The 13081-nt window shown below is 40.0% G+C and overlaps 1 protein-coding gene across 1 annotated transcript in view; it reads right to left on the bottom strand.

Moving 5' to 3' along the window:
* Nucleotides 1-13081, bottom strand: part of LOC121383581 (telomerase protein component 1-like) — an 86939-nt gene that overhangs the window by 51698 nt on the left and 22160 nt on the right. Inside the window, exons 15-24 of the mRNA XM_041513670.1 lie at nucleotides 12458-12603; nucleotides 12138-12209; nucleotides 10328-10492; nucleotides 9587-9763; nucleotides 8565-8807; nucleotides 5655-5768; nucleotides 4982-5102; nucleotides 3760-3942; nucleotides 856-1031; nucleotides 200-347 (exon numbers count right to left, since the gene is read on the bottom strand). Coding sequence (XP_041369604.1) covers nucleotides 200-347; nucleotides 856-1031; nucleotides 3760-3942; nucleotides 4982-5102; nucleotides 5655-5768; nucleotides 8565-8807; nucleotides 9587-9763; nucleotides 10328-10492; nucleotides 12138-12209; nucleotides 12458-12603 — 1545 coding nt within the window. The remainder of the gene's footprint in view (nucleotides 1-199; nucleotides 348-855; nucleotides 1032-3759; nucleotides 3943-4981; nucleotides 5103-5654; nucleotides 5769-8564; nucleotides 8808-9586; nucleotides 9764-10327; nucleotides 10493-12137; nucleotides 12210-12457; nucleotides 12604-13081) is intronic.

The following is a 13081-nucleotide window of genomic DNA, read 5'->3' as shown; positions in this document are numbered from 1 at the left end:
AGAGGAAAGAACCTTTTCTGTTTGATACAAAATGCATTTTGAGTCACTATAGACATCAAGATACGCATTGGATTTACCAAAATTAATAATTTAAGCAAAAGGTGGTAAGTAATCTCTATATTAAAAGCTTTACTAGCAAAAATCATTTGACACTGGCCAAAACCCAAGGGTCAAAGGCCAATTTTAATCGTTAACTGACCTCTGGAACAGGAAGAGGAAGCCATTCCATGTTGTAGGGCTGGTTCGACTCTTCCATGAGGTCAAGACCGTCCATGACAACGACAAGAGTTGATCCACAAACTTTTGCAGCATCACGGAGCAGTTCAGCAAATTTGACCACCAAGTTCCTAAATGCAAATTGATATCTCAGGATTAAATATATATTCATCAGTGAATTGGCAATATAATTCTGTTATATTTATCATAAAAAAGAAAGGACATCATATACAGTTTAATATATACATATATGTGATGTCAAAGTCACCAAATCCCAAACACTAGATTTAAGATGTGATATTACAGTCGTAGAATCCCAAACACAAACTTTAAGGGCCTTGTTGGTTGAATAACTTGTGTTCCAATCCTTGTGTGTGTGTGTATGTGTGTATGTAAATGTGTGTGCGTGTGTGTGTGTGTGCGTGTCTGTGTGTGTGCGTGTCTGTGTGTGTGTGTGCACACGCGTGTGTGTATGTATATATGTATGTATGTTTATTAGTACTGTTTATGTGTGTGCGTGTGTGGCTGCAATATTCAATAAAATCTGTTTTCAATCAGTTAACTATAAAACAATTATTCAATCACAATTTTCACTATGATCCGAATTTTCAAATTTGGCACTCATGTCAAAGCACTGACTTGTAATCTTGTGGTATCAGTTGTTGAAGACCGAACTGGGTGTTGAGTTCATGACAGAGTCGGCGCAGAGTGGCCACGATGTTCGTGGATCCAGGAGCAGCTCCTACGATGTGCACCAGAACTGACGACGCATTGACGCACTGCTTCGACTCAATGTACGTGTGTACCAGACATGACTGGAAAAAACACCAACATTTATTTTGCTTAACGACACCACTGGATCCCACTGATTTATTAACCATCGGCTATTGGATATCAAACATTTGGTAATTCTGACATATAGTCTTAGAGAGGAAACCTGCTACATTTTTCCATTAGTAGCAAAGGATCTTTTATATGCACCATCCCACACACATGACAGTACATACCACAGCCTTTGATAGACCAGTCGTGGTGCACTGGCTGGAATGAGAAATAGCCCAGTGGGCCCACTGACGGGGATCGATCCTAGATCGACAGCGTATTATACCAGTGCTTTACCACTAGGCTACGTCTCGTACTAGAAAAAATATTAAAAACATCACAAGATTTTAAAACATATATTAAAACATATCAAGGTATACTAAAAAATATTAAAAGATTAAGATATTAAAAGATATGAAAAAATATCAAAAGATACAGTATTAAAGTTTGTTTTGTTATAACAACATGACTGGAGTAATCGATTAATCAATCATCACCTGTTGGATGTCACACAATTTCACAATTCTGAAACAGTCTTTAGACAAAAACTGCTACATTTTTTTTGGTCAGAGAGGGATCTTTCATATAAACTCTGCCAAAGACAGGACAGTACATACCACGACCTTGATATGCCAGTCATTGTGGCACTTGTTGGGAGGAAAAAACCCAATGAGTTCTTAGAAACCGAATAATTCAAGCTCAGAAGTGAAATAAATCCCACCCCTAAACTATTTGCTAAAGTCCAGGGCCCCACTCCACGAAGCGATCTTAGACCTAAGATCGCCATAACTGCACAGCTAACATATGCACTTAAGGTGATCTTAGCGTTAAGATCGCTTTGTGGAACGGGGCCCAGGATCTAGATTTTCAAAGCTATCTTAGCGCAACGATTACGTAAAACCGTTGTGGGGTTTATACTATGGATGAGGGTTTATACAGTAGATGCGGGTTTATACTGTGGATGAGAGTATACTGTGGATGTGGGTTTATATTTTGGGTGAGGTTTTATACTGTGGATGAGGATTTATATGGTGGATGAGGGTTTATACTGTGGATGAGGGTTTATACTGTGGATGAGAGTATACTGTGGATGTGGGTTTATATTTTGGGTGAGGGTTTATACTGTGGATGAGGATTTATATGGTGGATGAGGATTTATATGGTGGATGAGGGTTTATACTGTGGATGAGGGTTTATACTGTGGATGAGGATTTATACTGTGGATGAGGGTTTATATTGTGGATGAGGGTTTCTACTGTGGATGAGGGTTTCTACTGTGGATGTGGGTTTTATACTGTGGATGAGGGCTTATACTGTGGATGAAGGTTTATACTGTGGATGAGGGTTTATACTGTAGGTGAGGGTTTATACTGTGGATGAGGGTTTAAACTGTGGATGAGGATTTATACTGTGGACGAGGGTTTATACTACGGATGAGGGTTTATACTGTGGATGAGGGTTTATACTGTGATGAGGGTTTATACTGTGGATGAGGATTTATATGGTGGATGAGGGTTTATACTATGGATGAGGGTTTATACTGTGGATGAGGGTTTCTACTGTGGATGAGGGTTTCTACTGTGGATGAGGGTTTCTACTATGGATGAGGGTTTATACTGTGGATGAGGGTTTCTACTGTGGATGTGGGTTTTATACTGTGGATGAGGGCTTATACTGTGGATGAGGGCTTATACTGTGGATGAGGGTTTATACTGTGGATGTGGGTTTTATACTGTGGATAAGGTTTATACTTTGGATGTGGGTTTTATACTGTGGATGAGGGTTTTATAATGTAGATGAAGGTTTTAATACCGTGGATGAGGGTTATACTGTGGATGAAGGTTTATACTGTAGATGAGGGTTTATATTGTGGATGAGGGTTTCTACTGTGGATGAGGGTTTCTACTGTGGATGTGGGTTTTATACTGTGGATGTGGGTTTTATACTGTGGATGAGGGCTTATACTGTGGATGAAGGTTTATACTGTGGATGAGGGTTTATACTGTAGGTGAGGGTTTATACTGTGGATGAGGGTTTAAACTGTGGATGAGGATTTATACTGTGGACGAGGGTTTATACTACGGATGAGGGTTTATACTGTGGATGAGGGTTTATACTGTGATGAGGGTTTATACTGTGGATGAGGATTTATATGGTGGATGAGGGTTTATACTATGGATGAGGGTTTATACTGTGGATGAGGGTTTCTACTGTGGATGAGGGTTTCTACTATGGATGAGGGTTTATACTGTGGATGAGGGTTTCTACTGTGGATGTGGGTTTTATACTGTGGATGAGGGCTTATACTGTGGATGAGGGCTTATACTGTGGATGAGGGTTTATACTGTGGATGTGGGTTTTATACTGTGGATAAGGTTTATACTTTGGATGTGGGTTTTATACTGTGGATGAGGGTTTTATAATGTAGATGAAGGTTTTAATACCGTGGATGAGGGTTATACTGTGGATGAAGGTTTATACTGTAGATGAGGGTTTATACTGTAGATGAGGGTTTATACTGTGGATGAGGGTTTATACTGTGGATGAGGGTTTATACTGTAGATGAGAGTATACTGTGGATGTGGGTTTATTCTTTGGGTAAGGGTTTATACTGTGGGTGGGGTTTATACTGTGGATACAGGTTTTTGTTGCAGTCAGTAATTGCTGTTACTATTTATGTGTTCACTACTTTCTTTCCATCAGTATAAGTAGGCTTCTTACCACCAGTGAAGACTTTCCGCAGCCAGATTTCCCGGCCAGGCACAACAGCCCGGTCTTCATGTCAGAGATCGTCTTGATGCATTCTTTGATCAGTGTCTTGCGACCAATGAACTGTGCATTGCGGTTGTCAACGAAAGCTTCATGCAGCTTCGTTATGTGAACGTCTTCATCCAAAACTGCATCCTAGAAAACATTAAGAGTTAAACTTTTATACACCATTTTACGGATTCATGCTTATTCACAAAGTTGGGAGGCTGTCTGTCCAAAATATGCAGTTATGTATAAGTAACTTCCAAAACAATTTAATTAATGCATAATGGAAGAAATAAAAAGGGATTATTTAATATTTCAGCATAGATAGAAAAAACAGAAATCGTTGTCAAGACAGTGTTTTGGGTTTTTTTTAATGACACTTGAAGAGCACATTGATTTATTAATCATCGGCTATTGCATGTTAAACATTTGGTAATATTGACATATGGTCTAAGAAAGAAAACCTGCTACATTTTTCCATTAGTAGCCAGGGATCTTTTATATGCACCATCCCATAGACAGGATAACATATACCATGGCCTTTGATGTACCAGTCGTGGTGCACTGGTTGGAATGACAAATAGCCCAATGGGCCCACCGACAGGGATAGATCCCAGACCGACTGCGCATCAAGCGAGCACATTACCACTGGGCTACGTCAGACCCCTGTCAAGACAGTGAGACAGAAGACAGTGATACAGATAATTCACTGTCACCACAGAGCCTACTCTTAACGGTAAAACGCAGGTTCTACTATCTCATAATTTAGTAGAAATCCAATACAATTCGTCCTCTCAAATGAGGGGGCGGGACGTGGCCCAGTGGTAAAGCGCTCGCTCGATGCGCGGTTGGTCTGGGAGCGATCCCCGTCGGTGGGCCCATTGGGCTATTTCTCGCTCCAGCCAGTGCACCACGACTGGTACATCAACTGCCGTGGTATGTGCTATCCTTTCTATGGGATGGTGCATATAAAAGATCCCTTGCTGCTAATCAAAAAGAGTAGCCCATGAAGTGGTGACAGCGGGTTTTCTCTCTCAATATCTGTGTGGTCCTTAACCATATGTCTGACACCATATAACCGTAAATAAAATGTGTTGAGTGCGTCGTTAAATAAAACACATTTTCTTCCTTTTCTCACAAATGTGTTTAATCAGAAAACATAAGCGACTCTGATCATTGATAAACATACCTCATCTGGATAGTGCTTCTGTATCGCAGTCCACATGTTGTTCAGAACTCGTAATCCAAATTCATCAAGATGCGCAACTAACGGCTTCATGTCGACAACTCCACCCCACTGACAGGGATATCTAAGAACAGCAGAACATATTATAATTCTTAATCACAGCCCTTTAAACAGTCTTGTCACAGAAAGGAGAGAAATGTTTATTTAATGACAATTTAACATACTGTTTTCATTTGTGGCGATTCAGTGTATGTAAATTCGGTAAATGTGGCATGGTAACCAACACATAATTGTGATGTGATTTGTAACACATGGTAATTGTGATACATGGCATGATAACTGTAACACACTGTATAGTAACTGTAAACCATGGTATGGTAACTGTGAAACAATGGTTTCGGTGAACTATGGTATAATAACTGTAACATGGTAACTGCGATACATTTTATGGTAACTGTAACATAGTAACTGTGATATATGGTATGGTATTTTAACATGGTAACTGATGTATGGTATGATAATTTAACATGGTAATTGTGATACATGGTAAGGTAACTTTAACATGGTAACTGTGATACTTGGTAAGGTAACATAACATGGGAACTGTACGGTGCATGAACCTTGATTAGTTATAAGTATGAAAATAAATTAAAATAATTGAAATGAAAATGAATACCCATCAAAGGTCTCCAAACCGCTGTGTCGCACTCTGTCCTTCAGCCTGTTGAGCCTTTTTGCACTTGCTTCATTCGCAGGCAGAAAGTCTGACTCAAATTCTTTTGGTATATCTCTGAATATAAATTGAACATTATAATGTTTAATACGCAGTCCAACCTACCATAAAGATCACCTTGTTTAACAATCATATCAGAACTCTTTTGGTATATTTCTAAATATAAATTAAACATAAAGTCAACTTAATAGCTCCTCGTACTAAACAATCCTGGTTAACCAGTGGCGTAGTGTGGGCGGGGCCACTGAGGTGGTTGCCCTAGGCACAATATTCTGGACTGGTGGAAGGGACATACGGGGAGTGCCAACGGTCTACTGGTTAGGGGGCACGGTACGCCACTGTGGTCAACTTAAGCAGTTGGAGTTATTATGTTAACGGTACCCAAGATTTAAGTTCATTTAAATAGTTCAAAAGCAATAGTATACTTTTTAGCCTATATTTAAAAATAAATCTTAAAATCTACACTACACACATTATCAAAAAAAACTATCTTTAAAACAAAATAATGCCGATTCTTTCATCCTTAGCTTATATAGGACAGAACTATCACATGAAAGAAAGCTATGTAAGAAATTTCTATCCCATATTGAATATCACATACTTGATGTCATATACTCTTCAAAAAAAGAAACGCAAAAGGGTACAAATGGGTTATAACTCCGATTTTATGTTTCCTAAAGGTTCATGCTTTGTGAATATAAGGTCATTGCATGTCCCAAACACATTCCCACGGTTACATTCGATAAAACGCAGCTACTGTAAAATAAAGTTTCAAAATGTGAATATTCGCAAAAACGCAGCCACGTGCAAACCATGTCACCACTGCACGTGCGTTGTCTGCACGTGCAACATGAACACCGACAGTATAAAACTGCAGGGTGTTCGCTTGCCTGGCCTCTGTATCTGGCCGACAGTTGACAATCCAGGACATGCCACGTCTCAGTGAACCGCAGAGAAACAATGCCATCGGCCGACTAGACGCAGGCGAATCCAGAACGGCCGTTGCCAGGGCATTCCATGTGTCCCCAAGCACCATCTCCAGACTGTGGGACCGTTACCAGCAACATGGATCAACACGTGACCTCCCTAGATCCAGTCGACCACGGGTCACTACCCCCAGGCAGGACCGCTACATCCGGGTACGCCACCTTCGGGAACGATTGACTACTGCCACCTCCACAGCCGCAGCAATACCAGGTTTGCGCAGGATATCCGACCAGACCGTACGGAACTGCCTACGTGAGGTAGGAATTCGTGCCAGACGTCCAGTTCGAGGTGTCATCTTAACACCACAACACCGTCGACTCCGACTGCAGTGGTGCCAGATTCATCGACAATGGCCTCAACTGCGATGGAGACAGGTGTGGTTCAGTGACGAGTCCCGATTTCTGCTCCGATGTCATGATGGAAGATGTCGCGTGTATAGGTGTCATGGTGAACGTTATGCGGCAAACTGCGTGCAGGAAGTGGACAGATTCAGCGGGGGTAGTGTCATGGTGTGGGCAGCCATCTCACACACTGGCAGAACTGACCTGGTCCACGTGCAGGGCAACCTGAATGCACAGGGCTACATTGACCAGATCCTCCGGCCACATATCGTTCCAGTTATGGCCAACGCCAACGCAGTGTTCCAACATGACAACGCCAGGCCTCACACAGCACGTCTCACAACGGCTTTCCTACAGCACAACAACATTAATGTCCTTCCTTGGCCATCGATATCACCGGATTTGAACCCAATTGAGCATCTATGGGACGAGTTGGACCGACGCCTCCGACAGCGACAACCACAGCCCCAGACCCTGCCTGAGCTGGCAGCAGCCTTGCAGGCCGAGTGGGCCACCATCCCCCGGGACGTCATCCGTACTCTGGTTGCTTCAATGGGCAGGCGGTGCCAGGCAGTTGTCAACACACGCGGAGGCCACACCCGGTATTGACTCCAGATGACCTTGACCTTGGTGGTGTGTCCTATCACTTACTCACAATGGACTAGAGTGAATTGTGAACAATCCTCCAACATTTGGTAATTATCGGACTCACCATTCAATAATTAAATCAATTCTCCAAATGTTACAACAATGTGGTTTTGCGTTTCTTCTTTTGAAGAGTATATTAAAGCAAGATGATGATGATGTGAGGTCATCAGACAACAATTTTAAATTAATATTTTGTTATTAAAACCTTCATGATAAAAGTTATCTTGTTAATTTGTAGTGTTAAATTGTATTTAACACATGAAACAAACAGGGTAAATATGATAATGTAGTTTATTTATGATAAAATGGTCAAATAAAAAAGTTACTTTTTCAGCCATCTTTCTGTTTGTGTACAATAATAGTTTATTTACTGAATGGATGAGAGAAAGAGACTCCATCACATGTGGCCATGTGGGATAGAAAAAGTACACCCGAGGTGGTGAAAATTTCGACTTGTGGACTTGACACATATTATGGATTATAATCTTACTTTTTTTGTTAGACTGCAGGCTAATAATTAATTCCAGTTAAAATTTGTTTTGTCTATTGATACCACTAGATCACATTAATTAATTAATCATCGGCTATTGGATGTCAAACATTTGGTAATTATGACACATAATCATCAGAGGAAACCTGCTACATTTTTCCTAATGCACCAAGGGATCTTTTATATGCACCATCCCACAGACAGGATAGTACATACCACGGCCTTTGATATACCAGTCGTGGTGCACTGGCAGGAACGAGAATTAGTTCATTGGGCCCACCGATGGGGATCGATCCCAAAATGACCGTGCATCAAGTGAGCGCTTTACCACTGGCCTTAATTGGATGCAAGCACAAAAATAACTCTATAATGAAGTTAACAACATACTTTTCGAAAGAGGTATCTCTGATATAAAAGAAAGCCTTCTCGAGAACGTCTTCAGGTCGTAACAGCGCAGCGTAGTGCATTTCCAGCTCTGTGACTGATGCCCCTGGGGGGTATTCCCTCACCCAGTCGAACTCAGGGGTATCTGGAACACTGTACTTCTCCGGAACCCAGCCATAACGACTTCCCAGAATGCCAATGAAGAACTGGCATTTCGACACTTCTTGTAAGCACAAGTCCAGTGTTCTGAAAAGAAAAAACAAAAGAAGAAAACAATTATGATATAATAAATAAAGGTCTGAAGTTAGTGATTCTGTACTTAAGCAATCAAGTTTACAGTTGGTAGGTATCTCATGTATGGTGCATGTTGATTTTGTAGCTTAACAATAATAATCATATTTAGTCCATGAGTGTCTGTCTATTTGTTTTTTTCATGGTAAACACTAATGACCATGTTCTTTTTCGCTCTTCGCTCTTCACAACAAGACAATATAATATGATATTAAAAGTAAAACAACTGAACAATACACAATTTTATATGTGGATGATATTAAATGTAAAACAACTGAACAATACACAATACTACCTGTGGATGGATATTAAATATAAAACAGCTGGACAATACACAATTTTACCTGTGGATGGATATTAAATGTAGAACAGCTGGACAATACACAATTTTACCTGTGGATGGATATTAAATGTAAAACAACTGAACAATACACAATATTACTTGTGGATGAATATTAAATGTAAAACAGCTGGACAATACACAACTTTACCTGTGGATGGATATTAAATGTAAAACAGCTGGACAATACACAACTTTAACTGTGGATGGATATTAAATGTAGAACAGCTGGACAATACACAATTTAATACATGGATGATATTAAATGTAAAACAACTGAACAATACACAATACTACCTATGGATGGATATTTTAAAAAAAACCTCTAAGAATACACAACGTTACCTGTGGCTGGATATTAAATGTAAAACATCTGCACAATTCACAACTTTACCTGTTTTCCTTGGTCTCTTCTTCAGTGACTCCCCACCTAAGGTCCACTTCGTACACATTGATGAAATGCTTTCTCGCCATTGCTCTCAGTTCAGGAAATACAAATCGTGTTAGAAGATCACGTTCACCATGCATGTCTCGAAATGTGGATGAGATGAAAACCCGAGCAGTGCGCCATCTGAAAGTACATTCATAATAGAAAAAATATGTCATATTCCATGACTAAGAAATGGTGCATACGTCTTTTAATTAAAGTTTTCTTCTCTCTTCTGATTATAGAAGGGAGGAATAAGTTAAAAGATCAATGGTTTCAAAATGTAATAAACAAAACCAGGAAACCTACACTAATGTGTCTTTCTCATAGGCGTAGGACGATGTCAGAAACAGGGGAAGCCAAAATGGAGGGGCCAATTATTAAATGTGACATCATATATATATATATCATATTATTATAAAACAATTTAGAATGTTTATAATCAACTCATCATATTAAAACAATTTCTACATGAAGGTGAATTATAAGCTACATTCTTGTGAACTGTCAGTTTTAAAAAATATGAATATATTCATTCCAATCCATATTTAGATCGCCTTTCAATTGGGTGGTGGTGGCCCCAGACCCCTCTCCTGTTTCTAACCCCTATATTTCTTTTATGACTAACAACTAATTATTAACTTGTGAATATCAACAACTAGCCCAGACATTAATCAGATTTAACATTAGATGAAATTCTATAATCACCTTGGAGTCTGAATGGTAACCGGTAGTGGCTTGGCCGGCTTAAACTTGGTCTGTGGTTTGGGGATCTGCTCCAGTGCGAACACTGGCAATGGTTTTAAGTCAAACGCCTCGTCAATCTTCTCCACATGCATCAGCTGTCCACCGTCACCTCTTTCAGCGATAAACCTGGGTAAAAGAAAGGAATGTTTGCTCAGCGATATTCTATCACAGTGTTTAAGCTAAGGAACTTAATGTTTATTTAACAACAGCCCAGCACCATTTTAACTCACTGGTAATTGTGATACACCAGGGCTAGCTCTGGGTGAGCAAAACACTTCACCAGATTGTTTATTAAACTTCAAAAATTGCAGAAATCAACACTTATTTTCTAAAAAAAATTATTTTGCGAAATTAAAATAAAATTCGCCAATTGCTTTCAAAATTTGCAATTGCAAATAATTTGGCGAGTGCCAGAGCTAACCCTGTACAAGATAGGAAAGGAAAGGAAAGGAAAGGAAAGGAAAGGAAAGGAAAGGAAAGGAAGGGGAGGGGAGGGGAGGGGAGGGGAGGGGGAGGGGAGGGCAGGGGGGGGGGGGGGGGAGGGGAGGGGGAGGGGAGGGGAAGGGGAAGGGGAAGGGGAACGGAACGGAACGGAACGGAACGGAACGGAACGGAACGGAACGGAACGGAACGGAACGGAACGGAACATCGGATATTTATGTAACATCAGTTAGAAAGTTGAATTAGATACATATTTTGGTAACTGCAAACTTTAAAATTTCATCAATGTGTTATATAGCAAAATATCTGAGTGAAAGAATTTATTAGAAATTACGCCGATTGTGTGATGCAGAAGCCCTTGATGGTATTAATTAAATGTGTGGTTGCTGAAGTGATGACAGCTGATTAACTTGCCCATTGTTTCATTTAAAACTTGTCATGCAGACGTGTTCAAAGTAACACTTTATGTCGAGGCCTGTTTGTTCACTACCTGTTGGATTGGTATCACGGTTCATCTAACAGTTACCGTAACACTAGCTGTACTTGAAAGATCATTACCGATAGCTGCCTAACAAACAACATAAAAAAAGGATTGCACGGCTATTGTTGCGATTCCCTGATTCATCTATAGTTCGTTCCACCTAAATAACTAATCCGAAGGTTGTAATAACCAACTGTGCAAGCGCAGCAATAGTTGGTCCTTTTCAGTGGTTTCCCATTTAATATTTGATGGACAACCAGTTCGAGGGAAATATAGCTATTAACACAGATGGGACCGATAATGAAGGTTTATATTCGACCCTGGACGTGTTCGACCCATCATCAGTTAATATAAGGGTTTACCGAACAAAAAACTCGGGACTTCGTTTTTGGTTTGAGCGTTGCAGTGTTTATTATCCACCGTTCTGAGGTTGAGCCAACAAGATTCTACTGTACTTACCTTTTTAGGACACCCAATAGCTGATGTGTATTTTTGTGTTACGGAAGGAAGAAAGGAAAGAAATGTTTTATTTAATGACACACTCAACACATTTTATTTACGGTTATATGTCGTCAGACATATGGTTAAGGACCACACAGATGTTGAGAGTGAAAACCTGCTGTCGCCACGTTATGGGCTACTCGTTTCGATTAGCAGCAAGGGATCTTTTATATGCACCATCCCATAGACAGGATAACACATACCACGGCCTTTGATATACCAGTCGTGGTGCACTGGATGGAGCGAGAAATAGCCCAATGGGCCTGTCGATGGGGATCGATCCCAGTTTTGTGTTGGGGTGTCATTAAATATTCATTCATTCATTCATTGGCATGAGGTTAGACATACCTCAGTATCTGGTCACTGTATCCAGAGATGTAGATATCATTGTCATGTTCTGGCTTAATACTCTCAGTAAACCTACAAATAAAACATTAAGTCCATATTAGGTTTGTAATTAAATCTGAACAGTAAAACCATTAGCATATTCAAGCTCATTAAAATATTTATATATTAAATTACTTATTACGTTAACAACAGAATGAAATTACTAGTGGTTATTTCTGCACACTAAATCCCCAACAAGAGAAAAACAAATTCCATATCTTCAGATGTTTGAAACAGAACATAATATTATTATTATTACAGGCTTTTATTACATGACTTACCCACAATTCCTGCCAGCAAAGGATACACTGACATAGAGCATGTTGGGATTGACAATTCTGCGGTAGACTTTAAGGAAGTCAGACATAACTCGGCCCTTGTCACTGTCTGGGTCGACTCCCCCACTGAGGATGATCAGATTATCCACCTGAAACACAAGTCTCAACATGTAGTGATACACTTGGTAATGTTTTACCACAGGTGTAACAAGCATTCTGGCAGTACTGCTAAAGCAATACAGGTCACCTACCAGGCACAACAAATTTTCAAATCTCCTAAATTCAAGGGCCATAACTCTCTGAAAAATGGGTAAATCAACATGAAAATTAAACCTGATTTGTAACAAAACATAATAAAGCTATACACAAATTTACAGTTCAATATCTTGAGGTATTGTGAAAAAAAACATTCTGAAAATTGTATGTGGGAAAGACGGATAGATGGATGGACAGACGGATGGAGGAAAAATACAGTGAATTACAGAAATTAGGCAAATAAAACCTTGATGACAGTTGGTAATAACTCTAGTAAGCAGCTTGAATATGAGAACCCTGTAAAAACATAGGTGTTGGAAGTGTGTGTGTGGGGGGGGGGGGGGGGGGGTGGCCCCTAAGTCTAAAGAGTAT

Source organism: Gigantopelta aegis, chromosome 10 (genome assembly GCF_016097555.1).
Source record: "Gigantopelta aegis isolate Gae_Host chromosome 10, Gae_host_genome, whole genome shotgun sequence".
NCBI lineage: Eukaryota > Metazoa > Mollusca > Gastropoda > Neomphalida > Peltospiridae > Gigantopelta > Gigantopelta aegis.
This window is presented reverse-complemented; position numbering and strand designations above follow the sequence as displayed.